We start from the raw sequence: 24,553 nt of genomic DNA, 5'->3' as shown, positions 1-24,553 counted from the left end.
AGACTGCCTGCTAATCAATGAGCCAATAACTAAAAGCTGACTATAACTCCAGTTTAGAAGGAGACCTGATATGGTGGTATTAAAGCTATTAGCTAAGGAACGACTTCAAGGCCTCATGGCTGAATAATTCACCTTGCTACAAACCCCAAACCAATAACCTTAAACACAAACTAGATATATTTATAAAACACATGGTCTACCCATACTGTTATTAACAACTCTGGTGACAACCAGGTCCCTGTTATGTGACAAAGAGGTCTCTGATCCGTGCAATACAGGAGCTTAGGTGAACCTCGGTTCACCCTGGTGTTACAGTTACTTAAGTCAAGCTATCAAAAGCAAGGAGACACTTCTAACATTGAGGCTCTTGTAACCCTCTGGATTCTGCTTAGTGTCTCCCACCCAGTAGCATCAATGTCCCCATCAACATAAACGATTTCTTTTAGATATAGCTAGTGAATAAATCTGTTTGGCTGTTGATTTTAGTCCTCTCTTGCCAGAGAAAAACATACAAATCAATTTCCTAAAATGACCATGCTTTTCTGTTTTGGAAAACTGCCAAGAACTTCTTCATTTTGGTGATGGGAAACCTCATCATAATTTTCCACTTAAATACATGCACAGGCTGTTTATACTAAATACAGTCAATAACACAACAAGATTACCCTTGCAGTACCTAATGCCACCAAAGCCATCTCTAGTAGTCCATCTAAAGGGTCTACAGAGCTTTACAGTAGAATAGATTGTCCTGTCCTGAGTTCTGTGCCACTTCAGACTGCTTTGTGTATGTAGCCAAGGTTGCTAGTAAAAACAGGTCACTTGTCCCCTAGATTACTCTGATGTTGAAAGGATTACTAGTCCCTCTAGTCTATACAGAACTGATCTCAATCTACAGTTCATGTAACACCTACTGTTTCTTTCAGGAAAGTACAAAAAAAATAACAATTTCAGAACAATAAATGTAGTTATATGTTATCAGGTACAATACAGTGTATAATGGTGAAGGAAGCCAAACTAAGGGGATTGAATGAACTTTCTCCAAACCAGGTAGCCACCATACAGTGTGTGACTTCTGGTCAGTAGCGACCTGTGCCACAATCAGTGGTGTTAACCACAGAATGGTAGGGGTTGGAAAGGACCTCTGGAGATCATCCAGTCCAATCCCTCTGCTACAGCAGGTTCTCCAAGAGCAGGTTGCACAGGATCATGTCCAGGCAAGCTTTGAGCATCTCCAGAAAAGGAGACTCCACAGTCTTTGGGCAGCCTGTTCCAATGCTCCGTTACCCTCAATTCATCATACCTTAATGGAATGTACATTCCACCAGGATGGAACGAGGAAAACAGTGGGCTGCACAGCAGAATAAACATTTAGATTAGTGTATAAGAAACAGAACTGTAAAATCTATTTTGCAGTTATTCCAACTATACCATTCACAAGACACCCTTGTGCTTCCCACTATGTACAATACACTGGAGTACACAACTCTATTTACCTGGAGTAATCGCAGTAAACCTCAAGTGTCTGTATATCTAATAACAAACCACACCATGGGATCAAACGACAATCTGGCAGCTGTTTAAATTTGGAACATCCTGGGATATCATCAACAGGAAAATTCACGACTGTCTTATTGGGGTTTATTAAAAAGCCATACTCAGGAATACCTGTTGCTAGAGTCCTAAAACAGATATAAACAGTTAGCCTAACTCCCCCCACAAAAACAAAGAAAAAACCCCACCATGCTGCAACACACATATGACCTTGCATACAAGGACAAAACCAAAGAAAAAAGGGAAGCAAGGTCAACTCTTTATGTTGAGGAACACAACTAGAAATAAACAAAATTGAAAGTATTGGAGGTAAATGCATACATAAATAAATAGGCTTAAGGATATGAGGATAATGGAGAAAAACTCTTACAGATTAATGCAAATCAAGAACTTAAGCCATGAAACGTTGGAGACAAGCTGCACAAAGCACACCCACAGAAACCATAGAGATGAGTATCACTGGAAAAAGACAGATGAAGACTTGCTGGTTTTGAATGTTAACAAAACCAAGGAGAATCCTCATTTATCTGACAAAAAGCTTTGAATTTTCTCCACAAAAAATTTCCTAAGGATGTTTTCACTGCCACAACACCTGCTGATTACCTGCTACATATTGGACCAGAAATGTCATCTCACGGACAAGCAGCAGTTTGTCTTACTTGGCAATGTGTTCATGTGCAGGCTTCATCCTTTTAAAGGGTGAGAGGAAGAGGTAGGGTCTTCTTGTTGGGGAGTAATACTTATAATGCTGCCTCCTCAAAATTAATTTCTTGAGTTCCCCAGTTCTAATACTACATTAGAAAAAAATGTTACTATTCCATTTGTGGCAGAGTTCACAGGATCTGTAACTGGCTCTGGAAAACTTGCACAAAAGAGGCTACCTGTCTACAGAAAACCTACACGGCTGGTGCAGAAGCTGAAGTAGAACGGACACAGATAACTTCAAAGGTCATGCAGGACAATATCTGTGATGCCACTCTAAGTGACACTATGCTGAAAAGACGTTATAAAGGTGAATAGCTTGAGGCATCCTCAGGCTCTTAGTTTGACTTATTTCCAGAACTGTAAATCTGCACAGCCTGGGGAATGTCTTGCTCTTCTGATAAGGAAATGAGGACAAATGAAGTCTTCACAGTACACTCCCCACTATTTAGTGCAATTTATACTTCAAACTGTACTTAACTGATTTCCGCATCAACTTTCAGGCTCACAACAGAGCTGCATGTTCCTGACTACGGAAAAAGCACAATGTAACTGATGGCATTGCAGACGCTAAGCTTTTCTTCAAGACCACTCCTTTGGATCCTTAAAACTGCCTCTGGCATCAGCAGAATTCTTCTCGGACACTAACTCATATTCACAGTAACCAGGAACCTCTTCTTGGGGCCCAATTTAGTTCTGAAGCACTCTGAAGAAATACTGTTTGAAAACTTCTGTGTGAGCTGCATGCTGCCATGCTATGAATACCTCCAAATACTCACCCCAGAATATTAATGACCAGAAAATTCTTATCAATATTAGACCAGAGAAAGGTTGCATTCTTTACCCAGGAACAGAAGGTAGCAGCACGCCTGCCCGATAAAAACATTTAAGAATTAACTAAGACATCTTAGAAATTTGAGGGAAAATGGTCTTAAAAGACAACTGTCAGCTGCTTTGGTTAGTGTCCGCTGCTAATTGCTGCTAGAAGCTCCATCGAGGTCAGTACGTTAAGTCCCCGTTTTAGACTTCAGCAAGAATCCCCCACCACATGAGCTGCAACAGATCGTTAGTTGGCCATTAAGAATGTAGCTATTAGGGTTCTTCCCAAGCACAGGCTACCAGCATGGACTCTGAAACAGCCCTTGATTATTAACCCAAAAAACAACCATATGGGCAAGCATGTAGAAAGATGAAAAAAAAAAAGACCTAAAAGGTGTTAATGCTTATTATTTTGAAGACTATGTCTTTGAGAGTATACCTTAGAAAAGTTCTTGCCTGCATTAAATGTGGTGTAACCAGCAAAAAGTCATCAATGAGACGTATTAGGACTCTGCAATCAAGAAGAAACTGATGTTAAGATTTTTTTTTTTTATATTAAATAATTTCAAATTTTTGTCATACTCTTCAGAGCAACAACTTGCCATTTTAATTCACAAGAAGATAGAGGCCAATATGATCTCCAAATTGAATCTCATGAAGAAATTCTCAGCTTGTTTCCTCAAAATAAATGGGAAAGGAAAAAAAAAAAAAAAAAGAAAAAGGTAGGAAAAGGGGCTGGCTACATGAAACATGTCAGGAATTTACTGCACACAAGCTACTCCACAGTAGCTTTTTGGATGCATGGTTTTACACTTTTCCAAGGGAGATTCTGCAGAAGGAGGTGTAATAGCAGTTACACAAGCAGGTACCAGATTCTTGATGTGCTTTAAATCTGTACCTTCATTTACTGTGCAATAACTTGTTTGTGAAGTTACAACTTAAATGTAAAACAGACTACCATCTACCACTGTAAATTTTGGTATTTTCCTATTCAGCAGAATTCAGGCTCCAAGCATGCTCATATTTTTCTGATAAATCCTGCCTAGTAGATCATAGAGAGGAAGCTCTGGAGATTATCTTTCTCCAGTCTCCTCTTCAAAGCAGGAGTACTGCCATCACTACGATCAGATTAGCTGCACCTTTGCCTGGTCACGTCAAAACCAGGTTATTTTTTTGAATTAAAGGCCAAAGGAAACTATCAAAATCATTCAACAGACACCTAAGTAACATTCTAAAATCTGCTCTATATAAAAAGAGTTGCTTATAGTAAAGATTGCATTCTTCTGAATCAGTTTCATAATTTCAGTATGTATAAACAGCATCCTTTGAAAGCAAAAGATAGCTGTTTACACTCATAACATCACAGTATTCTAAAGCCTATGAGAAGAACTCTACTACTTGTGAAAGGAAACATTTAAAATTCTGAGACTTTCCATTACCCACTGAGCCTCCCAAGAAAAGACACCAGACAGATGCACCTATCTGGAGTATTCCTACACAATTCTTACTTTCTTTGTTCTTTCTTAGGACAGAATTCACAGCAATGGTAGGAGATGTGTGAGCACAGACAAGCTTCAGGGTTCAGCTCATGCTTAAAGACCCTAACCTGGAATTCAGCTGGGTTATCAGTTCATATGGAGATAAAAAACAAGTACAAGCAGGGCACAAAGATTTAGATATACCAAAAGCCACACAGGGCTTCAAACAAGAAAAAATACATCTTGTAAAAAATTCACAGTAAATCTGTGACCTTGATAAACTGTTAAGGTTCACAGATGGTGGATTGGAAATACCCGAGGCAGAAGCCTGGAGTATCAAAAAGCCCATAACAAACATCGCATGTTGTTTGAGGACAAAAGACCACAGATGTGGGAATGACTGTGGGAGAATCAAACTTCTTAGGTGTACAAGAGCTTGTCAGACTCTTTACTGCATCCCTAAATATTTTTGTATCAGCATGAACAAATCTGGGAAAGCACAGAATACACAGAGCAGAAAACAGAAGCACTCCTACCCATCCTCCTGTACTCCACAGAGTAATTTGTTTTCCATATCTCCATAACATAAACTGCAAAGTAATGTCGACAAAATGGAGCCCTGTGGAATTCCACAGCACTGTAAGTAGTACCTAGGAAAGAAAAATGAAAAAAAAAAAAAGCAAAACATGCAACAAGAACACTGTAATAGTCATATCCAACATTCACTTATTTTTTTCAAGCATAACATATATGTTCCAATAAGAAATATGCTACATGCATGCTAGTTAGCCTTACTTAAACTTGTTTCTTTTCTCTAAGAACCTACATATGGCTCCAGAAGTTTAAACAGTGAAAAAACCACTAATGCACATACTCCTTTCTTATTAACAAACTTCAGCAGAAAACTACCATTAAAGGAAAGAAATTTTCTAACTGATCTCAGACCACAATACCTCCTTCCTCCTTCAGCTACAGAGCCATCCTTCATTTAAGATTTGTAATTCATTATGTTACATCTCATATAGCTTCAGAAGCATCTCATATAGCTTCAGAAGAAGTGTACTTACACAAGAAACAAAGCGCACTGGACAAATCTTTCAAACTTTAATTTATTTACTATTGAGAACTGTTTATTCTTTGTTTATACTTGCACAGCATGACCTGGCCAAGGAAAATAGTTTCTTGATAGGGAAAGAAAAATGATTTTTGTTTGTTTGGTTTTTTTTTTTTGTTTGTTTGTTTTTTTTTTTTAGGGGATTGGGTTTTGGTTTGTTTCGATTCCCCTCCCCCCCCCAAATAAATATCACTTTAATTTTAGGGAATCTTCTGATGGCTTAGCCCAATAGAGTATGTGATCTGGTTTTATACATTCCAGCTATACTGTAAATCACATTTATTTCATTATTTAACTGCTCAGGTATGAAGCTATCTTACTTGTAATTAGGAACAAACAAACACTAAATCCTGTGAAGAGCTAACCCTTGTGCAGCTGTACTCAACCACCTTGCTGCCCGCTTGAAAAGTTCACTGAAGTTGTCAGTTGTTGTCAGCTGTCATTTTGCCTAAGAATAAATCTTGATTTGTTTCTCATGGCTTCAAAGAATTCATGTGGACATAGCCAGGAGGAGGTTCATTAATACTTCCCCTATCTTGTTACTTGTATAAAGCCATTAAGTCCACCTATAGTGATGTATCCCATACAGCTGAGCTACTGAAGACAGAGTTCCCTGCTACCTTGTGGATTGTTCTACACTGGCAGTAACAGAATGAGTATACCTCACAAAACCCAAGGGAATTATTTTCACAACACTCCTCTGAAGTAGTGAGATTATATGATACATTATGTCCATTTTACCATTACTACATGAATGGCTTAGTAAAACTGAAGACAATGAAATTATGCCACTGGACACCAGTGCCACACACCACATTTTAGCGGTGATCTTACCTCTGGTTTGAGTCATCTGCACATTTTTCTAGCAGTGCTTTTTTCCAGACTTTTGGTAAATGTTATCAAAGGTTATTAAAAGATTCCTGCTAGGTTCCCAGCTCAAAAATCAGCATTTTTCTCAAAATATCAAGTGAATGTTGACTGTGATGGCTTTTTGAGAACCACCAGTTAAAGAGTGTATTAATTTACTAAACTTATTTGCAGTTTTGCACTTGGTTTTGTTTTGTTTCATTTTTAACAAAAGAGAATGAGCTACTTAAAAAGGCAGATTCATGCCAAGACAAACAGTATTTTTTCAACGAAGCTGTGCCTGAATTTAAGTGTAAAGTTGGCTTTGTCACGGTGCTTTTTCTTTGAAACCATAAAACTTTTATTAAAGATACTGATGCCAGTTAGTCCTTATTAATGACATGCCACCTCAGCATTCTCACAATCCTGCCAAAGGAGTATAAGCATCAAGGCCAGAAAAACCTATAAGCACTCTCCCTGTTTGCCTCCTTGAAAGCTTCCCTCCCTCAGTCCTGTGAGATTAAGTATTCTAAAATAAGGATATTTTTTCAAGAGCAAGAAGTTATGAATTCTAATATCGCTGACTCTGAATTTACAGATGAAGATCATGTCAGGTGCTTGCTTTCTAGACATGACACACATTTGCCACCTAGAGGCAAAACATAAGTACCAGATCAGCATCTCGCAACAGAAGACATCTGCATTACTACCATCTACTCCTAATTTTGGAGTTGCCAATAATGTTAATTTCGATTGTTACTGCCTTTTATTTTTATTGCAATTTGCCAAAGACCAAGGCCATGCAGAACAGGTTTAATTTTGAACCACAGGGAAATGACTAACAAGGTTTTTGCATGGTTGCTTGGACATTACTTTGCTTTTGCTCAACACTAGGGATCCCAACATTTAAAAGTATTTTTCTTTTGAACTACATCTGCAACTTTATTCTATAAATACGTGAACTAGGTTTAATGTATTCAGTGTACAGTTAGCGCCATCCAGGTGGGAAAGAGAAATTTTACTCAACATAAATTTGATTCCAAACTCTTCAAGCTTTTATGAAGTTTAAACTGATAAACAGATTGCAAATTAACATGGAACAAAAATCCTTTTAAAAGACAGCTAACAAAAATCTCCACAGCCAATTAAAAGCATCCTGCTTAACAGGGAAAACCCATCAACCAAAAAAATCAAACACACTATAAAAAGAAAAACTAACTTAGTTTTTACCTGCTCCCAATTTCCAGGATGTTGTTATGTATCATTTGAAGAAAGAAAGTAAACAGGCTGCAACTTGTCTCATTAAAAGTTAAGCTCTAAAAATTGGACAAAACAAGATTTGCACTTTAGAAATGTACCAAAACTAAAAGTATAATATAAACTTACAAGACAGAAATATTTACAAAAACTTAGTGTGCAGTAGTTCAAACTCCTAAGGTAAGGAAAAAACCCACCTAAATCCAAGATCTGAATATACACACTAAAAAGCAGCTCACATCCAACAAGTGAATGGTGCAGTGCTTTTTTCTGTATTTTCCTACAGGGGAAAATAAGTTTTGATCTATGTCACATGGGAAAAAGGTCAAATGTAACAGCTAAAACCACTTGAAGTGCAGGTATTTATATTGGATTATCACAACATACGAGACCTTGCTCTTTTGGCCACTTTCTATCCTGTAGGACAATTTCTGTAAATTACTTTTTTCAGATTCCCTCAGTACAGATACACTCACTCACCAGTTCTGCTGCAAAACACATTCTTTGCCACATACTACCAATGATCCCATGTGTGACTGTCCACCCAGTACTTATGATGCCTTTTGTGTTAAAAATTGTGTAAAAAAAAAAATTTCATTTAGAGCAGTCTAAATTCCTTTAACAATGACTTCATGAGAGCTAAAGCAAAATTAATTCCTATTTGCATGGATTAAACATCAGACAAAGGCACCCAGTTTTTAGGAATTCTATGCAACATCATGGTTATTTGTATTGAAAAGCTGATGTGATGCTCCTCTGGTATAGACACCCAGTCTGACATAACTTTAAAAAAACAAAAGTACTCTGAGAAAAGTGTCATGTCATACACACAAAATTGTTTTCAGATGTAAAATATTATGAACTAGAATGCTGCTGTTCATGTAATGTCTAACACAATCACCTAAATCAGATGTCCACCGGAAAAGAGAACAAAACAAAACCTACACACAAATCAGGGATCCAGCTACTTTTGATTTTCATTCATGTATTCATTAGGCTTTCTGCACTTTGTAGGATTCTGGAATTGTGCATCACCCACACTGTATGCTCTACTTCTATGTCCACAGATCATTTTACTTGTATGTTAGAAGCATAAATTACTTCATGTCAAAATTTTCCACTGGCAAGTTTAAAGAAAAAAAAAAAGTAACCTGAGAAAATCTCTCTCTGGTGATCTGATGGTCAGGAAACTTGTAGATTGCTATCACAGAACACTATGAAAGCAATCAATAAAATGTATTAAGAAACTGACTGAGTGTATCACTGCTTCTGCCTTTCTCTGTCACACTCCTTGCACAGAAGGAAGTCTTGAGAACACACATTTGGAATTAGTGAGGTTCTCTGCAGCACAAGAATCAAAACAACAGAAGTATGCTTGCTTTTTGTAACAAAACATCAGTTGGAGTAAATTTAAAACACATACCATTTTTAACCATACTTTAATTCACTGGAATTAAGAAATCACTTTATACAAAAAAGACAGGCATTAATCTTGTTCTGTGTTGAATTTTAACTCCTCTACAGAAGAGTTCATTTTTATCAGCCTTGGGAGGTAATCATTAAATTTATTTTTTTTTTTTTTTATTCTGTGCAGTTTGCTATTTAAGATGCCACAACTGTTCCCTTAGCTACTTAGCTTAGAATACATTTTGCTCATTTTTACTTCTTTGTGTTGTGGAAACAAAAAGTGCTGAATATTTCTTTGCTAGACATTTAATTTCTCACTTGAGAACTGTTGAACAAACAGGGGGAAAAAAAAATTAAACACTGGTTAAAATGAAAGTTTGAGACAACAATGAGAAAATCTGCGAGAAGTCAGAACATTTTGTGATATCTCTTCTGTGGTGCACTCCTTCCACTGAACATCAACAGTCTGTTATAAACATAAATTAAGAGAAAACAAAAATCTTCCTATGGAAGGTGCTGGGTAACTAGAAGAGAGGTGCTGTCAGCACGCAATATGTACATTCAATTAAAAAGTCTCAATCCTCCTCCAATTTTTCTGTAGCTTTCTTTTTCAGTTGAAAAGAAGCCTCCCAATACTTACCTGTTCAACGATTATTGCATTTTGCAATGAGGCGTTCTCCTGAAGATGGGACACAAACTGCTTCATGTCTGGCATAAAATCCTTGAAAGTAGAAACCTGTATATTGAGTGTAAAGAAATAAATGACAGAAGCAATAGAAAATTCAGTACTAGATTCTTTTATTCAGTGAAGGTCAAAGGGACAGCCTTATTGCATTATTTTAATTCAACAATTCTGTTGTTTTTAAAAATTAATATCTCTCTCATATACCTCTATTTCCACAACACAGTTATCTTTATTCTTACTAAGAAGTGTAAAGACACAGAGTTAAAAGTTTTGTTAGTTCTGAGAAATAGCCAACGCTATTAAAAAACGGTTTATGAAGTAACTGCCTAATTAAAATTGTGACTAAAAAAAAACCCTATAAACAAAAATATTCCTTGGAGGAAATGAGCAAGTCATACATGTCTCCTATAGAACCTCCTGGCTTTTCCACTCGTGGTAGTCATGATCACAGCATAGCGCCGAATGCAGTAGACGGTTCTTTTCTCAGGGTTTAAGATCCGTGAAATCACTTCCACAAGTTTATTGTGAGGAATGGTATCATAAGCCCTGGACACATCAGCCTGAAGCAGAAGAAATATCTTCCATTATGTATGAATCAATATTACTGTAAATACTGTGGCCCTATGAAAGATGTATTGTTGTTTTTGGAGAGCAGCAAACGCGGATGTTTTGCCTTTCCTAACCGTGACACTGCAATCCTACCTCTGCTTTTACCTGCCATGGTAAAAATTCAAAACCTTCTGAAGAAGCAACAGCCCAGGAGAACTAAGTCAATGGCATGATTCTTTGGACTGAAAGATAACAAGACCACCACTGAAAGTAATTTCTGGACAGGATGACAACTGACGCACGAGAATGGGAGAGAGGTCCCACTGTAGTCAATACAAATCTGTATAATTTACATACATCTGTATAAATGGCCTCAGTTCAAAGCTATGAACTGAGCTCAAACAGAAAAGGCTGCCTGCTAGATGTGCCTCAAAACCAAAACTGTTAAGAAGACGAAATTTCTTCAAACAATGGGATATAATAAGCACTATTTTTTTTCCAAGTGGGAGAAAAAACTTGTGAGAGACACTAGAGTTCAAGTGTTCACTTTCAACAGGAACTAATGATACTGAGATAGAAAAGATCTATTTTTTAAAAGAAGGTGAATTTATCCAAATGCCTATAGCAAGTTTTTCTGTTTTCCTTTGGGAAGATGGCCCTAAAAGCATATTTGAGTTTACATGTTTATCCCATTTTTATACCCAAGTAAAAACAACTCCAAAAATCCAGTGCGTGTGCAGAAGCAAGAGCTTCTCCATGACAGAAAGATAGACAGAAAAATATCCAAGTAAAGCAAGTGCTACTGCAGGGATAAGCCCCTGAAAAGAACAACCTACCTCCCACTGCAAAAAACTAACGAGAGTCCGTGTTGGGTATGGACAAAAGTTTATTTTGAAAAAGAGAGAATTATGTAGTCAGATCACAGCTATTAGAGCTACAAAAGTATCTGCACAAGCCGACTTTGAAAAGTTAGTTAGAATATTTAATTAAACAGACATACCTTTACATAGTAGAAATGAGGAATTTCAGCATCCGATTCAAGAACCTTTGTAACAAACTTCTTCCACATCTTGTAGATATCATCCTTCCCAAACACTGAAGAGCCAATAAAACTGGTGTTCACAGTCCGCTCATAATTCAACACACTAAACAGATTTTTCAGTCGGTTGTTGTACTGACGCATCTGAAGAGACCACAGAGAACCACTCTGAAGTATGTGGAGCCATTACGTTGTGTAATACAAAGGTTGCACATTTAGATTAAATATGAGATTTAATTTGCATATTTACTAAATTATTATAACCTGCAGTTTTCAGGAAGCCTGAATACAGCTGCAGTAGCTACTTGGAAGCAACAAAGCAGCCTCAGAGAGACATTTTGGAGATTTTTGTACATTTAAAACCCATGGATTTTTTTGTTTTGTTTTTAATCTGACTCTTGGATATCACAGTATAATAGTTAAGGGGACAAATAGATGGACTTCAGCAAATAAACCCACCAGCAATTAGAAGATCACTTCATAAATATCATTGATTCTCTCTGCTGAAGATCATCACCACAAGAACAGCAAAAAGAATGTGGGCCCTGAGATTTTAGGCCAAATCCAGCTGCACCATCAGTTCAGCCTCTGGAGATACTTTCCACCAGTATGTTAGCCAAGATTTAACTCTCAGCTATGGGAGCAGTAAAACACACCAGAGTGGTAGTGATGTCAGGCAGGCTGATGAGCTCTGTAAACACCTTAAGGAGAAAAAGTGTTGACAGACCTGGTAACTAAAGAATGTTGAAAGGGCAAGCCATACTACTAAAGAAAATAAACTGCACATGCAGCATACTTATGAATCAGCTTAGAACTTCAGAAAAAAACTCCAAAACACAGAACATAAAAGATTTCTTACTCTCAATAGCAGTATTGTGATCATGATTTGATACACTGAAACTACTTATAGAAACATTCCAATTATTCTGTAAACATTTATTTTTGCACTGAAAAAAAATGAATTACATGTTTCAGTGAAAAGCTGGAAAAACTAAAGCACACCAAAAATGTTTAGTGTACTATTGCCACTGCCTTCAAAACAACCTAAGCCAACTTTACATAAGGTAAGTAATTATGTTCATTCATTGGCTGATCTTGCAAAAATGTTTTTGACCAGTTTAAAGAACAAGGATTTCTGAAAATTAAGACGGCTTCCTGAATTCCTGAGGTGGTATCTTTTCTGTTACACGCCAAGTTCATAAGAAACAGATTCAAAAGGGTAGAGATGCAGCTCTAAGGTAAACAGAAGCAGCAGCATGAAATAATCCTCACTAGAGAAGTTCCTCCTTCTTAAGAAGCAAATCCCCGGATGGCTGCTTTTTCACAAAAAGCACATTTTCACCTTTTCACAAAGCTGATGGTCATATAGGTGTTAGCAGGTGAGTCAATAAAAGAAAACTGAGACTATGACTCAGGCAAATCACATCTTTCAGAACTGTGATGTTTCCCAGTGCTTTGAGCTTCCCATTAAAAACAATTTTTAAAAAGTGGTTCAAATGAAAAAGGAAGAAGAATGTAAATAAAATATTTAAAATCTCTGAAACAAAACAAAATCTACACTGATTTGAGGATAAATTCACAGAACTGGACTCACTCCACCATGTACTTTGCAGCCAAGTTTGAGAGCTGTGCAAGAATCAGTAGTTGATTTGCTGGGTATTTAGAATATGTCTGGCAATTCTTATGGATACATTCCAGTGCTAAGCTACAGAAGCTGACCAAGACTACCTCTACAATTCCAAACTGGCTTCCAAATTCAAAAACCTGGAATAGTGTCAGATAGAAAGAACTGGAAAACATCTTTTTACAGTTTAAATGCTAGGAGTAAAGTGGACAGCAGAGACACCCTGGACACAGTACAAGATGAAAAAGAGGAACAGAGTATACAGGATAAAAACCCGAGTAGCTGTGCAAGTTTTGGGGGGGAGGAGTGGTGAGGGGAAGAATACATCACTTCCATTAGACTGGAAGCCCTAACTTGACGAATGATTGTTTTGTACTGGACACTTTTCTTTCACTCCACTATGTGATAAGAGAGGGTAACACTACTACCACCTTCTCATTCATGGATTTATGAAAATACTTAGTTGTGCTTCGTGATCAGTTTAGACAGATGATGAAGTTTGTCTAAAAGCTGGAGACTTTAGTGTGCTCAGTTATTTGTCACCACTCTCCAATATGATTATACTACTCCCACTTTTCAGGGCATACAGATATTCCCTCTCAGCTCCAGGGCAGCCAGCTTAGCTCCAACCACTTGACCATCTACCACAGTTGACTTTGCACTTCAGAATAACTTCTAGTTGACACCCTTTAAATCTGGTCTGGGATCAAACACTGAACAGTCTGTACTAAGAAGTCATTGACCTCTCACTCATTTGGGGAACATTTAATCTTGTGCACTAAATGGGACTCAGCCTTAAGGAAAAACAATGAATGCAGTCATGAAAGCCAGTGAAACTGAGTTCCCACATTGTCTTGTGCTTAACTGGCCTCTTAAACAGATTATTCTGTGTGCTGCGTGTTCTCTGCCTGTTCCCACACTGCCATAATTCCCAGCTTCCTATCTCCCTACTGGGCCTGATCCAGCCTCCCAGCCCTTGTTAGACCTTTTTCAGCGACACACCTGATTCACCACTGCACAGTGACCTGCCACAGCCACCAACCAGCTCATCCACGTGCACAACTGGTTTTCAGATAAATCCCAATGGGCTGGACTCTTCCATCCCTCCCCTCATGGTGTGCCAAACAAATACACCATGTTAGTTCAGAACACCGAGTATCTTACAGATTGCCACCCATCCGCTCCCATAGATGGCCAGTGCCTACCACAACCAGCCACAGTAAGCAAGCCTGAGGGAAAGCCATGGAAAGAGAAGAGAAAGAACACAAGACTACCTCGCAGGCCATGCCACTGTGTTAGATTCACTTCCTTAAGACACACTTGCAAACAGAAACACATGAGTCTGGAACTGGAGGCTAATGTTGATTAAGCACTGGGCAGGGAGTAGCTATGTTGCAACAGGCAGCCCCATTCATTCATTCTGATTTGAATGTTCCAGCCCACCGTGTTAAAACTAGTTTACATAACATAAAAAAACCCCTCACTTTATTAGCTGTCTACATCAAACACAGACAAAACATTAAAGAAGTCAAAAACCTTCTTTTCTCTGCTTTCCTTGCTGAATGCTCGCGCTTCAACGACACCGCTCACTTTCACTATGGGTCTTAACCCGTTGGCTTTGGGAATGAACCGCAGCTTTGATGCCACAGGAATGTATTTTTTCTGATGGACAGCTTCAATCTCCTCTGAAGATAAAGCACGTAGATGTACTTTGGCAAAATGGTTTCTACAATACAAACACACATTTAGTGTAAGCAACAGGAAAGGCAGCAAGTTAAAACGTTTAATCTCTTTATGATAACCGAAGCAAAAAATAATTAGATACTAACCTCTGCAGAAAATTACATGGAAACTTGAATTTCAGAATAATTTCATGGTGTCTTAATGACAACGTAACACAATAAGAGATTTCTGTTTGATGCAAATTAAGATAATTTAAAAAAAATCTTAAGACAAACAGAAATTTAATCACAGATTGGCTGAGTACATTTGTACATTATGAAGTATTTTTTATGCAAGACAACAGGAAGTTGGCTATTTCTCATGGTTTCAGAAGCTTGAAAGACATTAACCAACTTGAATATAACCTTCTGAAACCTGTAAGAAAGATCCAGGGAAGGACTTACTGTAATGGGCTGTTCTACTCCAAACATGTAGGAGACCTACTATTTATTAGAAGTTATCGTGAACTGAGATACTACAATTCATATACAGCTTAAGGGCATTTAGGTATCCAGTAACACAATTCAAAAGAAGAGATCTCATGAGAAGATATCACCTAAAGTGAACAGCAAAACACAAGGAAGACAAGAAGGCTCCCAGGTCACAGGTTCTGAGCTCTGTAAGTTCAGCTTAGCAGGAAATGTTTCCTCCTCAGACATCCCCTCAGGGTTTACAGTTCTATATAAGTACTTTCCCATGCAGTGAGGCAGGAAAAGGAGGTGGAACAAAAGCTCTTGCTTTTACTTAAGACTTACTGTTAAAGTGCCCTATCTGCAACACAGAAGACCTGAATCAATCTCCTGCACTGCTTGTATTGTTCAGGAGGACAATATGCGCTATGGCAAAAAGCCTTACAGCCTAGTGGCTGGATACTCCCCGGGGAAGTGAAGGGAGACAAATCAAATCCCTGAAAAAAGAAGGGACACCACATCTAAACTGGCATGCAGATTTTTCACATCCCACAGAACCAACAGGCTGGTTTAGTAACAGAAGGCCACACTATCACAAGAGGCAGGAGATGGATGGTGGAAACCTGGTACGCATGATCTAGGAGGCACCCAAGAAGCCAAGCATGCAGGTAAGAAAGGCACACAAATACTTCTCTGCTGCATGCCAACACAACTCACGAGCCAGCCATGCAGCTGCCTGGGCTGTCAGGGTCTGAGAGACAACAGTATGTGACTCCTGTAAAGCACCCAGGGCCAGCAAGTTGAGCTATTACTGAGTGAGCATTTTGAAAATTTATATTCAAACTCTGGAATTAAATTCCTCGTACAGATGCTGCCCAAAGTACAGCAGAAAGGACAGGAGACCCCTTTTCCACAGCTAGAGATGATTATCATCTATTATGACTGAAATTCTTCCCTGAATGCATGAAACTTCTTCATGTAGTACAGTATTAGGTAGCTCACGAAGATAAAACCAAGAACTCCAGTTCAACAAAAATATCTGAATGATCAAATTCCTTTACAATTCACATTGAAGACTGGAGGAAAAAAAAAATCTCAACCACTGCACCAAAAAAAAAAAAAAAAAAAAAAAAAAAAAAAAAAAAAAAACCCACACATTAAGAAAGCACACCAAGGAAGAAAAAAAAAAACACCACCCCCCGCACCAAAAAAAAAAAAAAAAAAAAAAAAAAAAAAAAAAAATTTAAAAAATAGACCTCCTTTGAAAGTGAAGACAAAGGCAAATTACTGTCAGATCCTCATCATTACTGCCTCTGGCCAGCTGCAGATAGATGGCATCTTGCCTGCAGCAACATTCATTTCTTATTTCATGGCCTTTATAGCAGTGCTAATAATTTTGAATATGCACTAATCTAGTGGCCACTGAACCATCCTGCTCTCACGTGCACAGAGTCCTTAGGGAAACAGATGCTGTCACCACAAAATCTGCTGTATTAGTTTGAAAATGTAACTTTGCATTCTGTGGGCCACGTAACTTGAAGCCACTGTATCACGAAATACTGATCTCTCCTTAGTAAGTACTGTCTTTAATTTGGAGTACAAAGTTGGGTACAGCTTCAAAAACTAACAGGAAGTTGTCTGTGTGCAATGACCAGCACACTGTCACCTCCACCCACGCAGCAAGACACCAGTCCCTTCTCAGAACTGCAGTCTGCACCCTTGAATGGGGTTCTGCACACGATCTACTCACGTGGACGGTCTTTTAGGATGGGGATTTACTCCCTAACCAACATGCAGTGCAAAGGCAAGCTCCTGAGCAAAGTCCACTCATTCTCTTCTTCCCAACGGAGGATGCAAAAGGCCTGGAAAGGCAACAGTGGCTGTACTTGGCTGTGAACACCTCTCTGTGGGACAGCTCAGAGCACTGGCCACCAGCAGCTCCAGCTGAGGCGAGGATGAATCAGTGCAGCCACAGAACAGCCCTCAGGGCAACAACTGAGGCCAACAGATACTCTTCCCCCAGGGAAGACGGACGCAGCTCAAAAACGCTGGCTGGTTAGGAGAGGATAATGCCTGGAGAGCCTCAAAATGGCCGAGGCAGCCCAAAACAGCTGTTCCCAGTATCTCTAAACACGAGAGGAGTATTCTCTCCTCCCGTGTGAAGCAGGCAGCTTGCCACCTGTATGAACGTAGTAAACTGGATGAGGAGGAGACCTCATGCTACTCTGCACACTTGGAAAGGCACTGCTGAAAGCTCTGGCCTTGCGACTGAAGCTTAAGTGCAGCTGCTTGGATCAGACTAAAGTCCACACAGCCATAAATCTGTAGCCAACAGCAAACACCCTGTCCTTACAGCACGCCCTTGGCAAGCATGCAGCAGGACTTCCCTGGGATGCTTCCCTAGCTTCCAGTAACCTGCAGTTCAGGAACTTCCTGAACCAGAGGGGAGAAGGGGCTTCCTGCATGGGGGGGAAATAATAAGAGACAGTCAGCCCAGATTAGGGTCTTTAAGCTCAGAGCACCTTGTTTTTCTAGGTTTTTTTCCTAGATTTTTCATTGGGATTTTCTAGGAAAACTGTGAACAGGGAGAAAAGGGTTAAAACCTAAACCAAATCATTTTCTTTCCATCACATACACTACTAAACCCAGTACCTAATATCTAATAATACCTAACTTTTACATATCTAATATGTAAAAGTTAGTACTTGATGATACTTTATGCCAAAAAGTACCCTTTGAAATACATTAAAACCACATAAACACCAAGTGCAACACCAAGGCTGTTAGTTTGAAGACAAGACAGAGTACATGGGATTGGAAATTATATTCTATTACCACTATTTAAATTGCATATTCTGTGCCACAACTTCAAACAAGACTGAGGCCCCATTAAGTGCAAACACACATGCAGAACTGCTGCACTGGAGATACCAGCGTTGAAATTGTGGAGCAGCTGGGCAGGAGAGGAAAAACCACACATACAACATTGTAGACCAAAAAGACCACTGTAAAAGCAAAAGGTTCACCATACAGAACAGACATTAAAACATGAGACATCAAGTATGCTCATTTTGCACAGTTCCAAACAGCTCTCAGACACCAACAACTGATAACAGAAACTCAAAAGATGTGAACTACGGAGGTGTGTGCACAATACTGTTCATTAAAATTGCCTTCAGATCTTTCCTATTTTCTCACTTAATTGTGTAAAATTTGATCTTATATAATACCCTAAATACATGCATCCATTTCTAAAACCAAAAAAGCAGCATGGAATTCCACAGCTGCACTAAGAGAAAAACAAGCTGCAGCTTTTAAATCCCGCAACCTTGAAAAAAAACAAAACCAAACCAGAAAACCAAAAAACAACCCAAACTACAAGGCTACCACTGAATTTATGAAGCGAGTATTAAAGCATTTCAGAGACTTTTTTTTTGTTTTAATTAAAGCAGTTGAAGAAAATTGAGTATTTTTCAAATTAACTTTCCCAAGGTTACTTTGGGATTCTGTCACTATGTTTTACTCATTATTAGAAGGTGTGAAAAATGGACTTATCAAAACGAAATCTTCTTCCTAATACATTTTGTTAATGAAAAGGTTTCTCTTCTCCTACCAAAGAATTCTAAATTTTAATCAGTTTTCTCATATAAAATGCTTCTGAATTCACAAGGTGTCCATGCCAAAATCACATGCTGAATTTTCTTTGGGTAAATCAAGCAAATAAAAGGAGGATAAATGGGCAATAAATGAAAGCAGAATTATAATTTTACATTACAAAAGATGAGATGTCCATGTATTTCGTAAATGTTTGATTAGTTTTTCCATGTTACCTAATTCCAATGCTCTGTAACTTGCCCCAGATAAACTTTCGGTAGTAGAAAAGCCTGTTTTTCTGGAACATGGTCTCGGTGATATAGAAAAATGATCTGAGCAACTCAATAACATAGGTATCCATCAGCCAGTACAGGAATTTAGCCAAAAGTTCTTCACGGAAACAATGTTCATAGGCAGGAACAAAGTGATCACCTTCAATAAACAATTCAAAGGTAGTTATAGTAAATTTCAATTACTTGTATTAGTAAAGAAACAGAACATACAGACAAGAAAACAGCACATAACAGTCTTTTCTTAGCTTGAGGTTAATGGAAAAAAAAACACCCAAACAAATACCAACAATTGCACAGATGTTGCTCCTAATTTTCACTGGCATTGAATAATGTGACCCAAGCTTAAAGTGGAAACACAGAAATTATGTGCAGTGACAAACCGACACACAGGATATGAATACATGCCATTAGTGGCCCAAAGACTTTCTTCCCCCAATGCTGATTGTGGAAGCTCTTTAGTCCACAACAGCAAACTTATTGTGAAGGGAAAGGTAAAATGGAAATAAGCCTACCGTAATATAAAACATTTACAAAAAAAAAAAAAAAGCACCACCCAAAACCTTTATGCTATAAAAATAACAGAATTAAACTAGGCTGACTTAGGAATAATAAAGATATTCCAATTTTGCAATAACATGAAAATTAATTTCAGGGTTAGGTTTTATTTCAGACATTCTATATAAAACTTACTCCTGCAGTAAAAAAAAGGAAACAGAAATAACAAAAACCAAACCCTTCACCCTAAGTCACTCAGCACTTATAATATATAGATGGCAAAAAAATCACAAACCCAGGACATTCTTGGCTAACTGTCAAATTTAAGGGTACATAGATTTGTAGTGATGTCTAAATATCAGAGTAGGGAATAAAATCCTGTGCTACAATACTGAATTTTTGCCAACTTCCCATAACACTTTTTCTTATCAAATTTATAAGTAAAATTTTGCAAATTACAACTGGATAATTTAAAGAAATTATACAGAAATATTAGTTTAGCTGCATAGCACAAATCACGATTATGGCACAATGTGTTAAAATCAGCTTAATTTTGACACAACAGAGCTGAGGCTTAAACTGAAACCGACAGAACGGAAATAATTTTCCAGCTCTCTACCCTGTTTTGATTTTGTGTGCTTCAGGGCAGAGACATTTTCATGTATTTTCAGCACCCGAGAAAAGAGTACTATAAATAGGTAAAATGGTGTTCACTTTGGCAGAAGCCAGGTAACACCAATGAAAAAATCCAGTGGTTGTTAGGAAAGTCTCCAGTTGAAGAGCTGGAATATGCAGTTGTCATACACAGATTTCATCAGGCTGTTAAGTAGCTGCCTTGGAACTAGACCATTTGTTCTCTAACTTCTTGACAACAGGGAACTGCCACAAAACCACTACTACTGCTTCTGGAGAAAAAAAACAAACAAACCAAACACCTACAGCTCAACAATCATTTAAATACATGTGTTTAAACTTCAAGCACAATGGAGAAGTTTTATGGAAATCAAAATCAAGCTTATGTGTTGCTTTTCCTGGAATAAGGCCAGAGAACAAGAGGTTATTACAGTTCTTTAAGATAAGATGTTCCAAATGACTATGAACGGAACGTTTATTAAACAGTAAAAACATTTGAAAATACTTGACTCCTCAGTACTTTGAAAAGCATGGGGCTGAGCCAGTTTCTGAATAAAAAACCAATATATTTGCTAGGATGAACAGTTTCTTATGTAAGTGTAACCTCCCCTATTTTTGACATTAGTCCTCAAACATCAGACTTTTTATTTTCTTCCTACACTACAAACAACCTGTAGTAATTTCAGACCCTTTTAAAAAGGAATGCTATTTTCAGCTCACATTACTGCAGGACCCAAGTACATTATTGGGCAAGAATAAATACTGCAAACATACCAGTTGAGGATGTGCAACCCACACTGTAGAGATGGAAAATGGAAGCACAGAATAAGGACAATATGCATTAGATCCTACAGCAATCAACCCCAGCACCACAGCTTCAGCCTAGGTTTAAGTCCTAGGACAGCATCTGAAGAAAGACTTCTTCAGGGAACCAAGATTTACTTGTCATCACCTGAAAAAAGGACTAAACAGATGAGATTCATACAGCATCTGGAGCAATCAGCTAGTGCTCTCACATCAGCTCTCAGGCAGGACAACTCAGTCTGCTGACCTCTGCACCAGCAGCTATTCAGCCTGAAGCAGTGCTCAGGAAGGGTCTCTTGTTCCTAGAGAAGGGCTTTAGAATGGTGATGGATGGTGGGCAACCCCCGTATTGCATGGATCCCATTCTCAAGACTTTCTCACATGGTTAATGTGAGATGGGATCAAAAACACACTGTGGGAGGAAAATTCACTCTAATAGCAAGGAACACAAGTGTCTTGATTTGATCTTAGTTCCTTCTGAAGGCTTATGGTAACCACCAGGCAGACTGCACTTGTTCCTTATGTGCTTAGGTCACACTTGAATGAACTTTTCATTACTGCAATTTGGAGGGCAGGGATGGAAAGGAACGAGTTTTGCTGAAAGGCTCAGGTTCTAAATTCATGACTGTGAAAATGTTACGTTATTAAACACAAAAACGTGAATGAAAACAATTAAAACTGAAGTTGTGGAAGGAAGAGAGACTTAAGCATTCTTCCACCAGCAGTTACAAACCCTACTAGGTTTGCCCTCTCGGCTGCAGTTATTACCCAGCAACTCTGAACCCAGATTCAACACCCTCCCCTTCCCACCCTACAGGTGAACACCAGTCATCTGCTCCCCCCACCACTTAGTTCTTCAACGTAAGCAGTACCTTTGACTAGACGAAGCCACATGCAGTCATTCACTCTCATCTTCCACATCAGCTCCTGCAAGGAAAGCTTGGCGAACTTCCCCATGGAAATGAAAGCTTTCACGTTTTTTAAGAACCGGCACTTGTTATGGTTTGACCCCCAAAGCTCGGCGGGGATGACCCGCTCCAGGCACTCCCTCACAAAGATGTACCCCTGCCAGTGGCTGCTGTGCTGCTTGAGGAGCTCCCTGAGGGCTGAATCACACACCTCTCCCAGGCTCTGCTCCTCGCTCTGCCACTCCCCACGCGCAGACTTCGCAAGAGGAGCGCGCAGGCTGCCTGGCACGTCAGCGTGACCAGATTCACACCTGCTGCTTGTCACACATTTAGTAGGCTCTTCCCCACACTGTTCTGCTTGCTTGTGAACCTCTGCTTCCCCAGGCAAGACTGCCTGGCAAGCCAGCTCAGTTTTTCTCACACTGGTTTCAGATATCCACACAGGACAATTTTTTTTCAAGAGAACTAAGTAAGGGCACTTTCCGTGGTTCTTTAGCAGCTTCTGAAACATGTGCCTCATCTGCCAGTAGCGCTTGGGCAACTTCTTTCTCCAACTGTGATGTGGCTGACTTTGGTTGCGCTTTTGCTCCAACAGGTTTTGGCTTAAGAATATAGTTTCTATAAGACGTCTTCCACCTGCCTGACAGCCCCGCAAGCGATTCAACACAAACGACTTAGGAAAACATTCCTGGAAGCTCCTGTGAGAATACAGAAGAAACTTCCTGTCAATGCATACTGCAGAACGCAAGAGGGTGTTTGGCAACTTCTTTGGCAAAGGAGCTAGGGGACTTTCTTGCCTTCTGCATTTTGAAGAAATACCCTCCATGGGTTTGATGTGTACGGAATTCGACCGAGACTCACACATGTGCATCTCTACTCCTCGCCTATGGGATTCTGCTTGCATTTCAGTGCTGGACTTGAAAGGTTTGTTACTCTGAACTCCCTGCAGAAAAGAACTTTCACCTGCCACAAACATCTTCCCATCACAAGATGTGTGAACTAAAGAAGGACCAGACATATCACTGTTACTTCTTTGAGAAATGTGTGCTTTTTTAATGAGATTTACAGAATGCGATGCTACATACCCAGTTCCATCTGTCTTGGAACTACTCTGGTTTACATCAGGAGTGATATTACAAGCTTTTTCATCTCTGAATTTCTCTACTTTTGCTCTCTTGGCTTGAATTTCAAGTTTCTCACTATCAAGCTTCCTTTTTAAAGATGGTGCAGTAGCTGTCAAATACACACTGGAGCTACTCTGTTTCTCCAGATGTTCAGTAACCATTCTGACCCGTTTGCTTGCTTTAGAAGCAGCTTTTGCCGAGTACTGGTAACTGGACAGTAAGCTTTTTATCTTGTTATTTCTTATGCTGAAGACATTAGCATCAAGTCTTTGTCTGCATTTCCACCAATGTGACTTTGAAAGATACTGCCTATGAAACATAAGCCTTTTTTGCATATAGTCAAGCAAGCTATTACGTTTATGCTTTGAAAACCTTTGTTTAACAAATACTGGGGGTGAGTCTACATTATGCGAAATAAGTTCATACACTGGTTGCCCACAAACTTGGTAACAACTACTAGTGGGAACCAGCATAAAGATGGCACAGTGTTCCAATAAATACATCATCACATCGTCCCCTATCCTGCTCAGCAGTGTTTCCCAGAGGCCGCTGATGCGAATAGTTTCTGTTGCAGTATTGGGCAGGTAGTTGTATATATTTGAAGAGGGCATGATTTGGAAGTGAGAACTGTTCTCATCCAGTAAGGAGTATCCGTACGCAAGGACGTTCTTCTTTCTTTTTTCACACAGTCTCTGAACAACTCTTGTGAGGACTTCACTCTGACTAGATAACTGAAGAAAGAAAAAAGAAAATGAGTTTTTATCACCAACCCTTCCATAAGCCACAAGATATATTTTCAATAAACAGACATGCAAGTTACACAGTCCTAGGCATCAGCTTTAGATCAAACCCTTTCACAGCAACATTAAATATCCACAAGTGCCATAACCCAAGAGAAAGATTTCAAGTCTACCACAAGATGTTTGTACACGGCAATATAGGTCTATGACTTTAAGGAAGTCTTTTCAACGTCTACTCTTTTGATCCCGGTTTCCATGGCCAGGAAACACCCTCCGCTGCTCCCCTTGGCTCCCTCAGCAACTCAGCCGCCAAGGCCTCCAGGTCACTCTGCCCGTGGATGCGCGGTGCCGATACGTGCACGCACAGGCACTAACCTCCAAGGAACTAACGCTGCTTTTCTTGAGGCCTCCATTTCCTTTTACGTAAAGAAAAGTACAACGAAAGGACTCGGTTCACCATTCTAAAACCCGCTCAACAAGCCTGCAAAATGCGTTTCCTACTGCAGAGCAGTTTTGCTCGCACACGTGGTAGCTCCGAGAAAAGCAGGGTTACCTCTCCCAAACGTTTCTTCCCCTTAAGCACCGACCCGCAGGCGGCGGTTGCTCCCCAGCCACACTCGGTTTGTTCACGGGGCCGCAGACCTTCTGTGCTCTCCAGCCGCCCACCCGCCCGCACCAGGACTTGGATCGCCCACTCCCCAGGGAAGGGGGAGGGGGACAATCCTCTCCCGCTCCCCGCGGGCTCGGAGGGGGCAGGGG

At 39.3% G+C, this 24,553-nt stretch overlaps 1 protein-coding gene across 1 annotated transcript in view; it reads right to left on the bottom strand.

The window, feature by feature from the left end:
• TERT (telomerase reverse transcriptase) overlaps window positions 1-23,825 on the bottom strand; it is a gene marked incomplete at its 5' end in the record, with an annotated part of 32,135 nt that extends 8,310 nt beyond the window's left edge. The window contains 10 exons of the mRNA XM_008936010.1: window positions 1,494-1,679; window positions 3,512-3,583; window positions 5,087-5,200; window positions 7,741-7,826; window positions 9,815-9,910; window positions 10,258-10,419; window positions 11,409-11,591; window positions 14,608-14,797; window positions 19,034-19,229; window positions 21,895-23,825. Coding sequence (XP_008934258.1) covers window positions 1,494-1,679; window positions 3,512-3,583; window positions 5,087-5,200; window positions 7,741-7,826; window positions 9,815-9,910; window positions 10,258-10,419; window positions 11,409-11,591; window positions 14,608-14,797; window positions 19,034-19,229; window positions 21,895-23,825 — 3,216 coding nt within the window. The remainder of the gene's footprint in view (window positions 1-1,493; window positions 1,680-3,511; window positions 3,584-5,086; window positions 5,201-7,740; window positions 7,827-9,814; window positions 9,911-10,257; window positions 10,420-11,408; window positions 11,592-14,607; window positions 14,798-19,033; window positions 19,230-21,894) is intronic.
• Window positions 23,826-24,553: the final 728 nt, after the last annotated feature.

The sequence above is a fragment of the Merops nubicus genome, unplaced genomic scaffold (assembly GCF_000691845.1).
Source record: "Merops nubicus isolate BGI_N331 unplaced genomic scaffold, ASM69184v1 scaffold37932, whole genome shotgun sequence".
NCBI lineage: Eukaryota > Metazoa > Chordata > Aves > Coraciiformes > Meropidae > Merops > Merops nubicus.
Note: the sequence above shows the minus strand (reverse complement) of the source record. Positions and strands in the feature narration are given on the sequence as shown.